The sequence below is a fragment of the Fomitiporia mediterranea genome (assembly GCF_000271605.1).
Source record: "Fomitiporia mediterranea MF3/22 unplaced genomic scaffold FOMMEscaffold_6, whole genome shotgun sequence".
In the NCBI taxonomy this organism is placed as follows: domain Eukaryota; kingdom Fungi; phylum Basidiomycota; class Agaricomycetes; order Hymenochaetales; family Hymenochaetaceae; genus Fomitiporia; species Fomitiporia mediterranea.
In genome coordinates, this window is record NW_006760391.1 from 3,905,011 (window position 1) to 3,918,857 (window position 13,847).

Consider the following 13,847-nt stretch of genomic DNA (forward strand, 5'->3'; position numbering starts at 1 on the left):
TTTCTCTTTCTCTTTCTCTTTCTCTTTCTCTTTCTCTTTCTCTTTCTCTTTCTCTTTTTCCTTTTCCTTTTCCTTTTCCCTCAAAACGTCTGTACTTACTAGTTTATATTAGCTCCTGTAGTACTCGAACTGTTTCCTGTATTGTATAAAGTCAGCTTGTGGATTTGTAGAATACTATTGTGTAACAATATTGAATATATACACACTTCAAAACGTTGCAGACTGACCTCTAATAACAAACGAAGCTTATATAGTAAACAAAGAACAGTTGAAACTTTGAAAGATTTGTCCTCTATTCTGTTCCTCAATTATTTCCTCACCTTGTTATCACTAATCATTCAAGAAGTCAGAGAACGTTTCTGGGCCCATTAACAAAAAGCAATATATCCAAAGCAACAGAAATCTGAATAATATTAACGTATGCAGGAGGACAGAAGATATACGCAAACTGAACTGAGGTTGACTATAAGACAGCATGAGCATGGAGACTACGTGCAACGACAATGACGACAGTAGAGCAGGTAAAAACTAAGAAAGAGAAAGAGACTACTACAAGCAACACATGTAAATACGTGAACAACAGAGTAATGTATGCATGTATGTACGTTATGGATATTGAGGACAGGAGAGCGAAATAGGATTATATAGATCCAGATGGAGTCAAGGAACATATGAAGAATAGCGACGGGGAGGGAGCATGAGGGAGTTAGATATGAGCGAGACTTAAAAAATTACATATTTTTAGTCAAATGTGTTCTAGAATTAACGACAGAGAAGAACTCACGAATAATCAAATCTGATACGCAGACGACTGAGACAAGTTCCGCTGAACAGATTGAGGCGCAAACACATTCCCAACAGGTCCATTCATCCCATTATTAACCCCACCATTATTCAAATTATTCGCGGCAGCATCCTCTTCAACATCAAACGGCAACGCCGCCTGCAAAAAGCTCAACACAAGTGCGATCGCGCTGTTCTGCTGACACACGAGTTCTAACTCTGCTCCTGTCCACAGACGTGCGTTCGCTTCAGGAGCACTGACAGTTGGTCCGGGAACTGGGCTGTCGCCAAGGAGGTCGAGGTCGCTTGGTGGTCGATCCTCGGGGAGGGTACTACCAGGTGTATTCCCATTAAGTGGTGGTTCGTATTCGTGTCGACCTGCTCCGTGTCTATAGATCTGACTTCGTGAACGTGAACGCATATGCATATTCTCTTGTTCTCGCGCCGTATCTGCGCCTGCAAAAGGAGATACCCATCCCTGCTTCGGCGTCCTCCTCACAGTTCCATTCACCGAACCCACAGCACCACCACCACCAGTATTATTCGCGTCTTGAGCTTGAGCGAGTAACGTATCCTGCAAGACACTAAACGACAACAACTCCGCAGCCCGATACACCTGCATCTGTGCGCTCCCGGTCCCAGGAGGAGGTGTCTCCAACCCAGGCGCCGAACCAATCCTCGCAGCCTCAATCTGCCTTTTCAAAGACCCAGTCCATTCATGTCGGATAACAGGATCGTCCACGCTAAACATATATTTCCGTTTCTTCCCCTGGACGTCGATGAACGCTAATTGGAAAGTGTTACGCATGAAGGCACGTTCGACTGCTATGTTCGTGCTGAGTGGCATCCCGCTGTAATTCGGTGCGTTGGGGCCTGCACATGACATTACCATCGTTTTGGAACCAAATGCAGAGCCCGTTACGCGGAAGGAGGACTCTGTTGATTTCGCGAACGTTAAGACGGGTGGGTCGAACGTTAGGTCTTGTCCGAAGAGCTGAATTGTTAGAAGAGGATCAATTTGTGGGATACGAACGACGATAGGTTCGGATTGTCGACGGTAGGTTACACGTGATGGGACAGGACGTTTTAAGGAGATTGGTAAGGGCGCACGACCGTTCGTCGGGTTTCGAGCTTGACATAGTTTCTCGTGGCGTACAGAAGTATAGATCTTCTCCAGTGTACTATCAGGGACAAGTAGTCTTGGATCATGCCTTCTGAAAGCCTCGGTGAAATCGCGTGCGGTGACGTGCGGTCGACTGTAATGCAGAGAGCTCAAGTCATGCGATATAGCAGCGTGGAGAGCCTCGTTCAGTCGGACGATCGCTCGTACAAGTCGTAGAGCTAAGTCTCTATCAAACGCAACAATCCCTGCGTTTGCCTCATACCACCGTCCAGCGAACATATCGAGTAACGTCTCAAGTGTGTTCGCGTGGCCCGAACCAGAAGGAATATGTATCGAAAGTAGGAAAATGCGTAACGCCGCTTCGATGTTGATCCCAGTGAACCCGAACGCATCGAGATAAGCTTTCAAGACGACTTTAGACGTACGTCTAGAAAGGTACTCTCCCAACTTCGCACGGTCGATTTCCGGAAGCTGGACCAAGAGCCGTCCCAACGTAATATGCCCCTTTGGGTCGCGTAAGTCAACTAACTTCGACACAGCTGGATCGGGATCCTCCGCAAACTCCTGTACAAATTTCCGAATGAACTCGGGTCGTTGTGAAATAAGCGCACTCGTCGGTCGACGTGTGTCCTCCTCCCGATCAACGTTAAGTTTGATATCCTTCAGATGCACGACGTTCTTGATGAAGAACTTCCTATCAGGAGGGTATACCTTCTGTGGATCGACGAGCGAATCTCGGTCAGGAAGCATAGGCTTCGCAATGACGAGTAAATCAGTGAAGAGGAATAAGAACCGATCTTTGACTGTATTGCAGTTTGCGACCTGTAGCATTGGTGAAGATAGGAGTAACCTCCGTGGAGGAGAGTTGAGTGCAGATGACCAGAGTCGATTATGATAATCCGCATGTAAGACTTGGTCGAGCCGTTGTAGGATATCCACAGCTTGCGGCGTCGCTTCCGGGGGTGTTTCCTCCGGCATGAACAGAGAATCCAGTGACGACGCAGAACGCTGTGAAGAATGCGAAGGAGATTCCTCTGAAGAGGCGGGATCGGGCGTTGCAGACGATGGGTCATGTGAAGACGATAAAGGGGCGGATAAATGACGCGATTCGTGCGGCTCGTGTGGGTCGTAAGCGTCGACAACAGCATCTGTATCTGGTTCAGGTGCATGTGGGAAAGCATTCGCAAATTGATACGCCTGCATTGGGTCATCAGGCGATGACTCCTGTATCTCTCCTTCTCGCGACGTATTCGCAGAAGACGACTGTGCTACCACGGTGCTCGTACTCGCACTTGTCGCAGCACGAGTTTTATCGATATCTTCCAAGTCACTGATATTCCCACTTCGGCCCAACAAGTCAGAAAGTGACGGCTTCTTCACCGTCTCCGCACGCGGTTTGATGCCTGGCGATGGCGTCGGGGCATGCCCGCCCTGCTGGGAATTACTTGGGAAAAGACGCGCATTGAGCCATTTCTTCACGCCTTCTCTCGTAAAGGGCAGAGTACTTGAAACGTTCGAAGACGGAGGTGGCTGTGGGATAGCGAAGTAATCGATCTGAGCGCCACCCGAAGATGGCGCGCCTGAAATCGTACCAGGCCCAGGCATAAGCTGATATCTACTTAGCAATTGGCTATCCGACGCCTGATGAGATAACTTCCTATCGCGCACAGCGACCTCCATATGCTGACTCGATACACTCGAGTTCGCACTACGCATAAGAAGGCTACCATCTGCACCCACACCTGTCTGCATAGAAATATCAGGCGAGGACGCAGATAGTCCCACGTTGGCGCCTGCAGCCTTACTTCGCAATGCCTCTTCTTGAAGTTTTACGACACCAGGGAAGGGGAAAAGCTTCGGATTACGGTACTTCGTTGCATCTGAATCCGAGGGCGGCGGAATCGGTGAGACACCTGTACGAGGTGGGGGGAGCGGCGCGAGCATCATACCAGGTGCTCCAGGTGACGGAGCCCGTTGTCCTTGTCCTCCATGCGCCTGCGTTTGTCCTCCTTGCTGCTGTTGTTGCCACTGACCATCACCCTTTGATTCGCGTTTCCCACTGATAAGGCTAGCACCACTTTCACGGCTGGACTCTGTATCTCCGCGCTTCTCGCGTGCGATACTATTTGTACGTGAACGCCGGCCGAGACTAGAACCACTCCGCGCGAATGTTTGCTTCATTTTACTCCACGTGCTCGTCCCTCCTCCTGTACTATCTGCAGAGCGCTTTGACGTCAATGGAGGAGCACTTGTGTCTGTTGACACATTTGGAAAATCGTGCCAGCCTGCAACGATCGAGTCTGCTTGTGAGTGCGTGCGATCGAGCGGGGATGAGGTATCTAAACGATGTGCAGAGATGACAGACATGTCAGAGACGTTGCTTTCACGCGTGTTGTCGGCCCTCGTCGCAGTGGATGCAGTGGAATGCTTGGACTTGGTCGAAAGATCTGAGGGTGTATGGTCTGGTGTCGTCTCCAGGTCTATAAGAAGTTCCTGAGATTCACCAGCTGTTCGTGGTGAAGGTCGAGCAGATTGCTGACGGGAAGTCGACTGAGCAGCGACGGCCGGAGATGCCTTCACCTCGTCATCGTTCTCATCATCCTCGTCTTCATCATAAACCGGCATTCTGCTATCCAGAGTGCCTGTGGGCGAATAATATCTCAGTGTTATATCTCAACTTCTGTAACGACCAGCGCACCTTGCTCGACCCAGCTAACGTCGCGGTCAACCTTTCTGTTGAAATGAGCTACTTCAGGAACTGGCAATAAATCAGTAAATCAGAAATATGATCGTCATTTATCCTTTGATGTGAACGCACCTGCTTCCGCATTCCAGCTGATCTCCCTTTCGCTCCCCTCAAATGCGTTATCCGCGACAGTCGGTACTAAAGCGAGCATCAGAGAAGATCAAATTATATACGTACTAAGAGAAATGCATACCTGGTTCTGCAACCCAACTAATCTCACGTTCCAATAAGTCGTCCGCTGCCTTGTTTCGTGCACGGGTAGTATCCCCGCCATATAACACACGTTCCTGTTCTTCATCGGGCTCTTCCCGTGGTCGTTCAAAGGGGCTTTTCGGGAAGACGTCCTGGCGAAACGGACTTCGCTGGGAGGGGTCACTTAATACCACTGGGACCCTATCACCTGGTGCACTGCCCGCGTCACCAGACGACGAAGATACAGAAGCAGTCGTGGTTGCTGAAGCGCCCGGGATTGGTTGACGAGAGACCCGTGGAGGTGTAGGAAGAGGATCGTCGTCTTCCTCTTCTACGACTGGTCCGCGGTCTGCCATGGGCGAATCGTATTGGCGTATCTGGAATAATGGTGTAGACGTCTGACTTCGTGGTGCAGACGGCGGGCCAGGACTTGGCGTAACCTGTTGTCGTTCAGGTGGCACACTTGGTGTACGGGAGGCAGGAGGTGGAATGAGTGGAGGCCACACTTCTTTTAGTGCGAGTACACTGGCTGCGTTCGTTCCATCCCGGTCATCGACAACAGCAGATCCACTCTTCCTGCGAGAGCGTCTTCTCCTACTCTTCGGGGTTTGCGTACCAGATGAGGCATCTTCGGTGCCCGAAGTCGATGTTAAGTCGATGTCTCCGCGTTCTCGTATCCCTTCATTCAGTCTGCGGAGTAATTGCTGGCGCGCAGCAACACGTTCTTCACCTGCAACAGTGTTATTCCGCGTGAGCCCTCGTTTGACAGGCCCTGGGCTAGGACTAGGGCTTGGACCGGGAGCGGGTGAAGCCGATGCAGGACCAGATTCTGTATCAACTTCACCAGTGAGCTTCTTCAATGCGTTTAAGCGCGCCGCGGCACTGTTTGATCGGAACAACCCTTGTAAATGCCGTGTCTGTAGTGCCTGAAGGCTTGGCATCCCCGCCATGCCAGCGCCTCCCGCTGGTAAGGCGGCGGCATAGCCGAATGGAGAGAGCGGAGAGAGGAGTTGGGGTGCTTGAGCGGCGGCTGCAGCCATTTGGAGTTGCATGAGATACGCCTGCGGAGAGGTCAGCTGGGGCGAAGGCGAGCTAATCGGTGGTATGTCCTCCATGCCCGGGATGGCACCTGCTACTGATGATGTTGACGCCTCTGCTTGGGATGCGATCTCGAGTTGACGCATTTTGGCACGCATGTCCCTTGAGCCGCGCGAACGCGACCGGGAGCGGGAACGTCGTTTGGAAGGTTTATCAGGCGTCGTCGACGTCGGTCTCTCTGGTTCTGATATCTCCTGCGCGGCATCGGTCGCATCGTCTCCATCTTTCTCGTCTGCTGTGGCCGCGACGGGCTCTGGATCGCGGGCAGACTCTGGTTCTAAGGACGTTGCTGGCGCGACTGAGGTAGCTAGCTCGACTGGTTTCTGTTCGTCCCTTGAGCCGATATCTGTCTTTTCCCTGCTATGACTTCGCTCGCCTTCGCTGACACCACCGGCCTCGCCGTGCATGGGAGGTCTCCGGCCGTCCTTCATGCGGGGAAGTGACGCGGCGCGTCGAAGCATGGCAACTGCATTTGCCCTCTGTTCTGCCGGGTCCATATTTGCTTGTTATTGCTGTTCAAAGCTATGAATGCATGAATGAGAAAGAGTAGAGACGCAAGAGAAGAAAGAGATGAAAGAGAGGATGAGTAGGAGGGCTGCGGTAACTTTCCTTTTCCGAATTAGAAAATACTCAATTTACAGAGGATTTGCGTAGCTGTCACATCGTCACACCCGTTTTCTGAATTGACTCGTCACACTTCCCTTCCCACGTCGCTCGTCTTCTTCCGATACGGCGACTCTCAAGACTGCCTGGTAATTGTTTACGCAGTTCTCTGGCTGGTATCTTGACAATTCATTTTTTATTTCTCAATGCTTGGTCTCTCACTCCAAGTGCAACCATCGACTCAATCCGGAACTCCTTTCAGAAAACGTGTGTACGGGCACGACAACCGCAGGCAGCAACAGTTCGAAGCATCTCATTTTCGCCCAATATAGGACAGTCATCCTCATATGGCTTAGCGTGCTATGATGCCGCTCTTGTTCTAATAAACATGCGTGTATGACCTCAGTGAGTGCTTGAGAACTCCGTCGATATGAACTTCGCAGAGCATAGGCCTCGATGATGAAGAGGGTTATCCTCTCAAGTGACCAGAAGCGTATATGCAGCTACACATGATTAGTATCACCTGTCCCCATTGTTGAGAATCGGTAAAATTATGAGTTGATTAATTACACGCATGAGAAATTGAAGCTTGTTATTTTCATTGTGTGCCTGCATGCATGAATCAATCCTATCCTGGATAGTGCCAGTATATTTAATCATAGAATACTACACACATGAACACTCTGCAGATAAACAAAGAGAAACTGCTTGATCAGACATAAATCTTACATATATTATGTACTCAATAACTATCACAACACTACATAAGCCATTTATACCTATCAACTGTTCTATCTTGAATCAAAGCCTACAATAAATCATCTAAGTATTTGTCTAATGATCTACTAACAAAATCTTCATTGGAAGGTCTGTTTCAAGACCCTTTGACCCTTTAACTACAAGAAACTCATTGCTCAGATGATTTCCTTTGAACCCAGTGTGAATTTGAGTGATTCGAGAAGGACAGAGAGTATAAGCTCTGACACAACATTGGAAATTTAGCAAAGTAAATAGAAGAGCAGAGTGGTATGTCCTTACTGATTTCCATCTCTGCGAATTTGTATCCTCTATAGAATAATAAGGAAATTAATATGACGGGATGGAGTTGTGTAATTTGTGTAGACTCACGTGCAAGACAAGAACGTCAGACTTTGATAAAGTCGTGATTAGATGAACCTGAATATAAATAGAAATGCCTTTATGCAACTTACGTCGACGCAAAGACTCCAGGTATACTGTAATTGTGTCTGAAACATCACACTGCAGTAAAGGCTGGTACAGTCGACGAAGGACAAACAAGAATAAGCATTTTACCAGATATAATTCTACATTACATATTTACATGATAACTATCACAACGCTGCCTAACTACCAATCGTTCTATTCCAATTATAAATCCAAATCATCTAGTCATCTAATCATCTAGTGCTCAACCAATGAAACCTTCATCGGAAGGTCTGGTTCGAGGTCCTTCGACCCTTTAGGTACAGGGGACGTTAAGAAGCTCATTGCCCAGAAGACCTCCTTCGATCCCGGGGTGAATTTGAGTGACTCGAGCAGGACTGAGAGTATGAGCTCTGATATAACATTATGAATTTAGTGGAACGAATAGGGGACCGGAATAGGATGTGCTTACTGATTTCCATCTCTGCGAATTTGTATCCTCTGTAAAACAAATGAGCGGTTAAACTAGCAAGACCACGTATTGCAAATTGACTCACATGCAAGATCGCGCTCCACCAGAGAACGTAAGCCTTTGATAAGGACATGATTAGATGAATCTGAATATAAATAGAATGCCTATATGCAACTTACGTCGAAGCGAACACACCCGGTATATGCGCGTCCGAAACACTTTTCGGCAAAGGCCTCAACCATCGCTCAGGCTTCCACTCCTCCGCGTCCTCTCCCCAAATCCTCTTACTCCGATTAATACCAATAATCGACAACATGAACCCTGTGTTCTTCGGAATGACGATTTCTTTGATCTCGGATTTACCATCCACAGACTGGACGGGCCAGAGGAATGGTAATACTGTCTCCTTGCGTGCTACGCGCATCAGTTGCGGAACGGGAGGGTAGAGACGGAGTGTCTCGCGAACGATGGCGTCAAGGTATGGAAGGGACATGAGCGTTTCGTAGTCGAGGTCTCCATGTTCTTTTCGTGCGGTTGTGACTTCTTCACGAAGTTTATCTTGTACGTCTTGGTGTGATGCGAGCTTATCTAGGATGCGGCTGATAGCTAGTGTTGTCGTGTCGTGCCCGGCAAAGAGAAACACGCTAAATTTAAAAAAGTGTACATGCTAAGTCATCTTGTTAATATGAAGAGGAAGGTGTCGCACTTCATTTGACAAATGATCTCGGCCTCGGGAAGACGATCAGCCTCTTCAGCAGCCATATTCGCCCTCACTGAAATAAAAAAAAGGTGATTAACAAGTGTACGACAGATATCAGAATAGACCTACTTAGGACACTCATCATGTCCTTTCCCTCGCCCACTTGTTCCATGATAGCCTTGTCACCTTGCTCGAAACCAAGCCTCTTTTGCTGGAAGATTTCTTGAGAAGTATTATCCATGACATCTACAATGTTTACCATTGTTTGCACGAGTTTAGACGGTATGAGTTCGACGACTTTTCTACGGAATTGAGGCGATCCAATGTTCTCTAGCCAAGGGAGAATCATACGAGGCAGGAAGAGCTGATAATGTATCGGGCTAAGAAACAAGACCGTAGAGTATACGTATGAGTATTGATGAATCCGAGAGATAGTAATAAATACTTACCCAAATGTTTTGATCGCCTCCTTGTATTCGCTCGTCGACGTCTCGTTGAGGGCATTAAACGAGTGTCCTACCCCACCTTGTCCGATGCACTCGAGTGAAGCACGCGAAACCGACTCTACTATATTAACTTCCTTCTCGCCATTATGGACTTGCTTTGCAAGGACGTCACGAAACTGGATTTGATATTGTAAATTGTGAATGAGATTGCAATAATATCACATTAGTGAACGGATTATTTAATTACCTGGTAAGCGATACGATGGAATAACGGAACGAGTTCGCGTAAATATTTGGTAGAGAAAGCGGGGTTGAGCATCTTTCTCTGCTTCTTATGTTGCTCCCCTGACATGACCACAATGAAAGTCAGCTGTTGCGGATTGGGGCAAACGTAATGGACCAGTTACCTTGGACTGATATAAGATTAGGCCCAAAAGTGTTATTTATGGATCTGAAACAATACTTCAGTTAGAGTTTCGGGACGAGTGTAAGGTCAGGACGAACGAAATGAACATGTCAGGTTCCGAATATGTAGCTTGTTCTTTCACTAAAATATAGTGGAGAGCAAGGGGGTCGGCAACGTAAAGTTGCTCGTCCTGTTCGACCACAAGTTATCAGTTAAACCGTCAGGTGAGCAGTGAATAGAATGGAGAAAATGCGCACTCCGAGCAGCATGTTAAGTCGAGCGACTCCTCCGTAATCCTTCAGTAGCATGTCGTGATATTCCCATCCCTCGCGATCGTATACCCTGTGAAAGTTGCCTGTAAATGACACAATACATAGATAGCCATTATTAATACAGTCTTCGTTAAGGTAAATAAGCGCTCACCCTTCCACCAAGACGAGCTTGGTGGTCCAGGAATGAGTGATAGAGGCGATTTCACAACAAGGGGACGAAGTAAACGCCATAACACCCAGAGGACGAGAGAAGCAGCTACTGCCTGCGGTAAGGAGAGAGCGAAAGTCATGACAAGCTATACAGGCCAATCCAAAGTGGCGGGGGGGAAGAGCTTTAAATACAGCGAAACCAAAAATATCAAATGAGAAAGTGCCGTACTATCAACGGATAGCAGTCAAAGAAGTCAAGTCATGACTTGAGCGTCCAGGACAAATCGTTTTTGATTATGTGGATACTTGTGCATAAGAACAGAATCATTAATAGAGCCCTCCTGCATGCCCAACACTTGCACTGAGACTAGCATTATCAGCTTTGGGTGAGAAAAGAGACAGAGGAGCAGTCTAAGAGATATTTTCAAGAAGTTGCAGCACTGGCCAAGTTCAGGAATTAATACTGCGAGAACTTAGCTTTGAAGAAGAAAGGATAGCAGGAATACCTTCTCGGATGTGCACTCCGAGTGGTGTCAATCTAGTCCAAGAACGTGGACCGGGTTGATCGATCGATTCTAATTACGGAACAGGTGAAATTTTCGTGCTGTTATGTACAGAAAAAAAAACGTTGCTTACATTCTACCGATAGCAAGAGTACCCGCTGTACTGATCGGACAATTCATTCGTCGCACCTTCTACGGATGTTGAGTTCCCAACACGGAGTACAAGGCTTCCAAATTCGGCTTGGCTCCACCTCACTTGACCGCCCATGTCATTCTGTTTACAGAAAGCTGCCAGCCTCTGGCATCACATTTAAAGTGATGTCTCAGATCTTTTAAAGCAACACTACAATGGCTCCTGCTGCACAGAAAGAATAAAAACACGTTACGATTAGTGAACGGTAAAAGGGCGTGTCGATCGTGTCTATCCTGGCGGAAATGCTATATCCCGAATTTACACTCGGATTTATAGTGTTTGCATTTTCTGAACCCCATATCAGTGGCTTTCAATACACACAAAATAGAACAGCGCTCAGCCACATCACCGTATCATTCACCTTGCTCCATTACGACATTTCTAAATATTTCGTGCATGTCAGATTTCCGTGATTAATGAAACATGAGCATTGTAATCAGAACAAAGAGAAGTATTTGACATACCCAGGTTTGCTACAGCCCCAAAGCGAAAACATGCAGTCTTTTATGCCATTCTGTAATACATCAACTGTGTGAGTATGGTTGTGCCGTACACGTGTAGAGTAATCAAGAATATGAAGAAGCTAGCACCTCTGGACTTTAGAGTCTAGACGTGTTTAGAGATGATTAACATGATGGACCAATCAGAAAATCGGCGTGGGAATGCAGTTTGAAATGAAAATCGTATGTCATAACGGTCTTGTCGTCTGCGGAATGCGGCTGGCCGATGGTGAAGCTGCGGATATACACAGCAACATAACAGGTATTTCTGACGATAGTTCACCATCGCCGGCTTCTGATAAGTTCCTATGTAACACACATCTACTTCGAGAGAAGTGTGAAGGTCACTTGAAGTTAGCCGATGACCGTAAGTCGCGGAACGGATTTAGAGTGACAAGAAACAGGCTCACTACATTGTAGTACAGAAAACACACAGCTGATGTTACACAAGGAAATACAATACAGAATCAGTGGATCCTGTATGTCTGAACCAAGATGTGAGGTAACATGCTTCAGGCGTTCGAAAGTAGGCAGTGCTCATCAAATTTAGCATGGAAATTACCAGATGGGATAGGATAAGTGACAAATTTAGCTGCACCCAAGATTACAGAGAACAATACAGAATTCATAACTAGATAAGAGTCTTATAGTAGTGGTTCAGACCTTCTGCAAGAGGTGGTAAGGCAACATTCGCTGTCAGTAGGGAGGAAAAGAAAGGCATGTGGTAGATAACCACTGCCTAATAATTGCAATTACATCATTCGCTAATCGTGGGAATATCTGACAGACAATGATATGTAATCATGGGAACAACTCCTTCTCTTCAAATGCTGAACTAGTCATCAAGTCAAGGATAACTATACTTTCTGTTACTTATAATCCCTTTCTAACAACAGTATATTCTGTACATGAGAAAATTTACTAGATTTAGCTGTCTCTAATCTTTAGTAATCTGTACTTTTAGTTATATATAGTTTTAACAAGACACTGGATCTTAATCTCAAATACTAAAGTTTAGTTTACCTGTATTAATGTTAGTATTGTATACTAACAGATCCTGCTCAAACTATAGCCTTATGTGAAATATGTAATAGCTCTCCTTAATATTATTTCTATTATCAGGTATTTAGAATATAAACTATATAAAACTGTTACTAGTCTAAAAACTTATAATTTACAGTAAAACCTCTTATTAAGCATGACATTTCAGGTCTACCATTACTCTTGTAGACACTAGAATTTTACTTGTTAACAAGTATAACCTCTTAATAAGTATTACTTTTTATATCTACTAAGAGTAATACTTAATAAGAGGTTTTACTATAGTTCTATTCATAGGAGGCAGAAACCTAATCTAAAACCCAGAGAATTTGTTTTAGAATGTATTTCCAGCCAATCAGGTAGTAGCTTTCAAATTTTGTAATAAATTTCTAGGATTACAAAATGGGATTCTGCCTCCTATGATTATTACAAGATTCTGACTCACTTTTTGGCTACAAATTGAATAAGTCTATTTGTAAGAAATCTTGCCTAACTTAAATACAACTTACTGTGTTAACTAATTTAGTATAATGTATTTTAGTAATAGAGTGTATTATTATTTAACTAATACAGTATTATAAACTGTATTTACTAAAGTATTTATATATTAGTTTATTAACATATATAAACACATTACTTTCTACTAGTACTACTTTATACAAAAACTAGAACAATATACTTGTGTAAATATATATAATACACATTAATCCTTTAGTATTTAGTTTTAAACTCTTTACTACAATTTTGTAAATTAAAATGTTCTGTTACATTACTACCATTTTCAGACCTTTGATTTTCTACACTTAGACTCTGAATCCTACAGTCTATTTAGGGATAACCCTGAATGGCCACTTACTTAATATCTGTGTAGCAGTTCTCAGACTAAGAAGTTAGGAGGAGGGTTTAAAGGGGCTCTGCCCTCCTAATTAGGTTTTGGCTAAGCTAGGTTGTTAGGTTTAGGTAAGGTAAGGAAAGTATAAACTCAATATAGTGTAATGTAACAGACTAACCCAATTTGGATGCAAACAATGATGGCAAAATACAACACTCAGTATCCTAAAAATGCAAATTTGAGCTACATAGATATATTCAGCTTAATCTAACTTACAAAAGTATGTTTTTGATTTTTAAAATATTGAGATTTGAGTGAGTTATTTCCAAAAAAAAACCTTTTTTTTTAGTACCAAATGTACAGAAATGCAATTTGGTGAAATTTTGAATTTTTTCCTAAAGATTTTTGCCACTTTGGTTAAATATCTATTATATAATTATTTCCTTATATAGAACACGTGCCTGATGAGTAATGTACATTTGATTAGTAAATATTAGCTATTTAGACCCATTTTCCTCTGTTCTACTTATAATGCCCTAACAAAAGGGAAGGGATAAAGTCAGAATACAGAATCTGAGGAGTAATAAACCTGTAAGATATGCTTAAGACTGAGTAATAAACAA

General features: G+C 45.0%; 2 protein-coding genes across 2 annotated transcripts; both read right to left on the bottom strand.

The window, feature by feature from the left end:
• Positions 1 to 427: 427 nt before the first annotated feature.
• On the bottom strand, positions 428 to 6,519 carry FOMMEDRAFT_168382 (uncharacterized protein). The gene is made up of 5 exons (XM_007267091.1): positions 4,846 to 6,519; positions 4,725 to 4,790; positions 4,605 to 4,664; positions 785 to 4,548; positions 428 to 722 (listed from the first exon to the last, which is right to left on the bottom strand). Exons 1-4 carry the CDS (start codon positions 6,437 to 6,439, stop codon positions 791 to 793), a joined length of 5,478 nt encoding a protein of 1,825 aa, XP_007267153.1. The 5' UTR covers positions 6,440 to 6,519; the 3' UTR covers positions 428 to 722; positions 785 to 790.
• Positions 6,520 to 7,967: 1,448 nt separating this feature from the next.
• On the bottom strand, positions 7,968 to 10,836 carry FOMMEDRAFT_108679 (cytochrome P450; the record flags this gene model as incomplete). Its single annotated transcript, XM_007267092.1, has 15 exons — positions 10,792 to 10,836; positions 10,662 to 10,730; positions 10,385 to 10,595; positions 10,157 to 10,301; positions 9,991 to 10,088; positions 9,832 to 9,923; positions 9,735 to 9,778; positions 9,575 to 9,672; positions 9,331 to 9,503; positions 9,011 to 9,261; positions 8,888 to 8,954; positions 8,361 to 8,825; positions 8,267 to 8,299; positions 8,182 to 8,210; positions 7,968 to 8,122 (listed from the first exon to the last, which is right to left on the bottom strand). Exons 4-15 carry the CDS (start codon positions 10,293 to 10,295, stop codon positions 7,968 to 7,970), a joined length of 1,644 nt encoding a protein of 547 aa, XP_007267154.1. The 5' UTR covers positions 10,296 to 10,301; positions 10,385 to 10,595; positions 10,662 to 10,730; positions 10,792 to 10,836.
• Between the last annotated feature and the right edge of the window lie 3,011 nt (positions 10,837 to 13,847).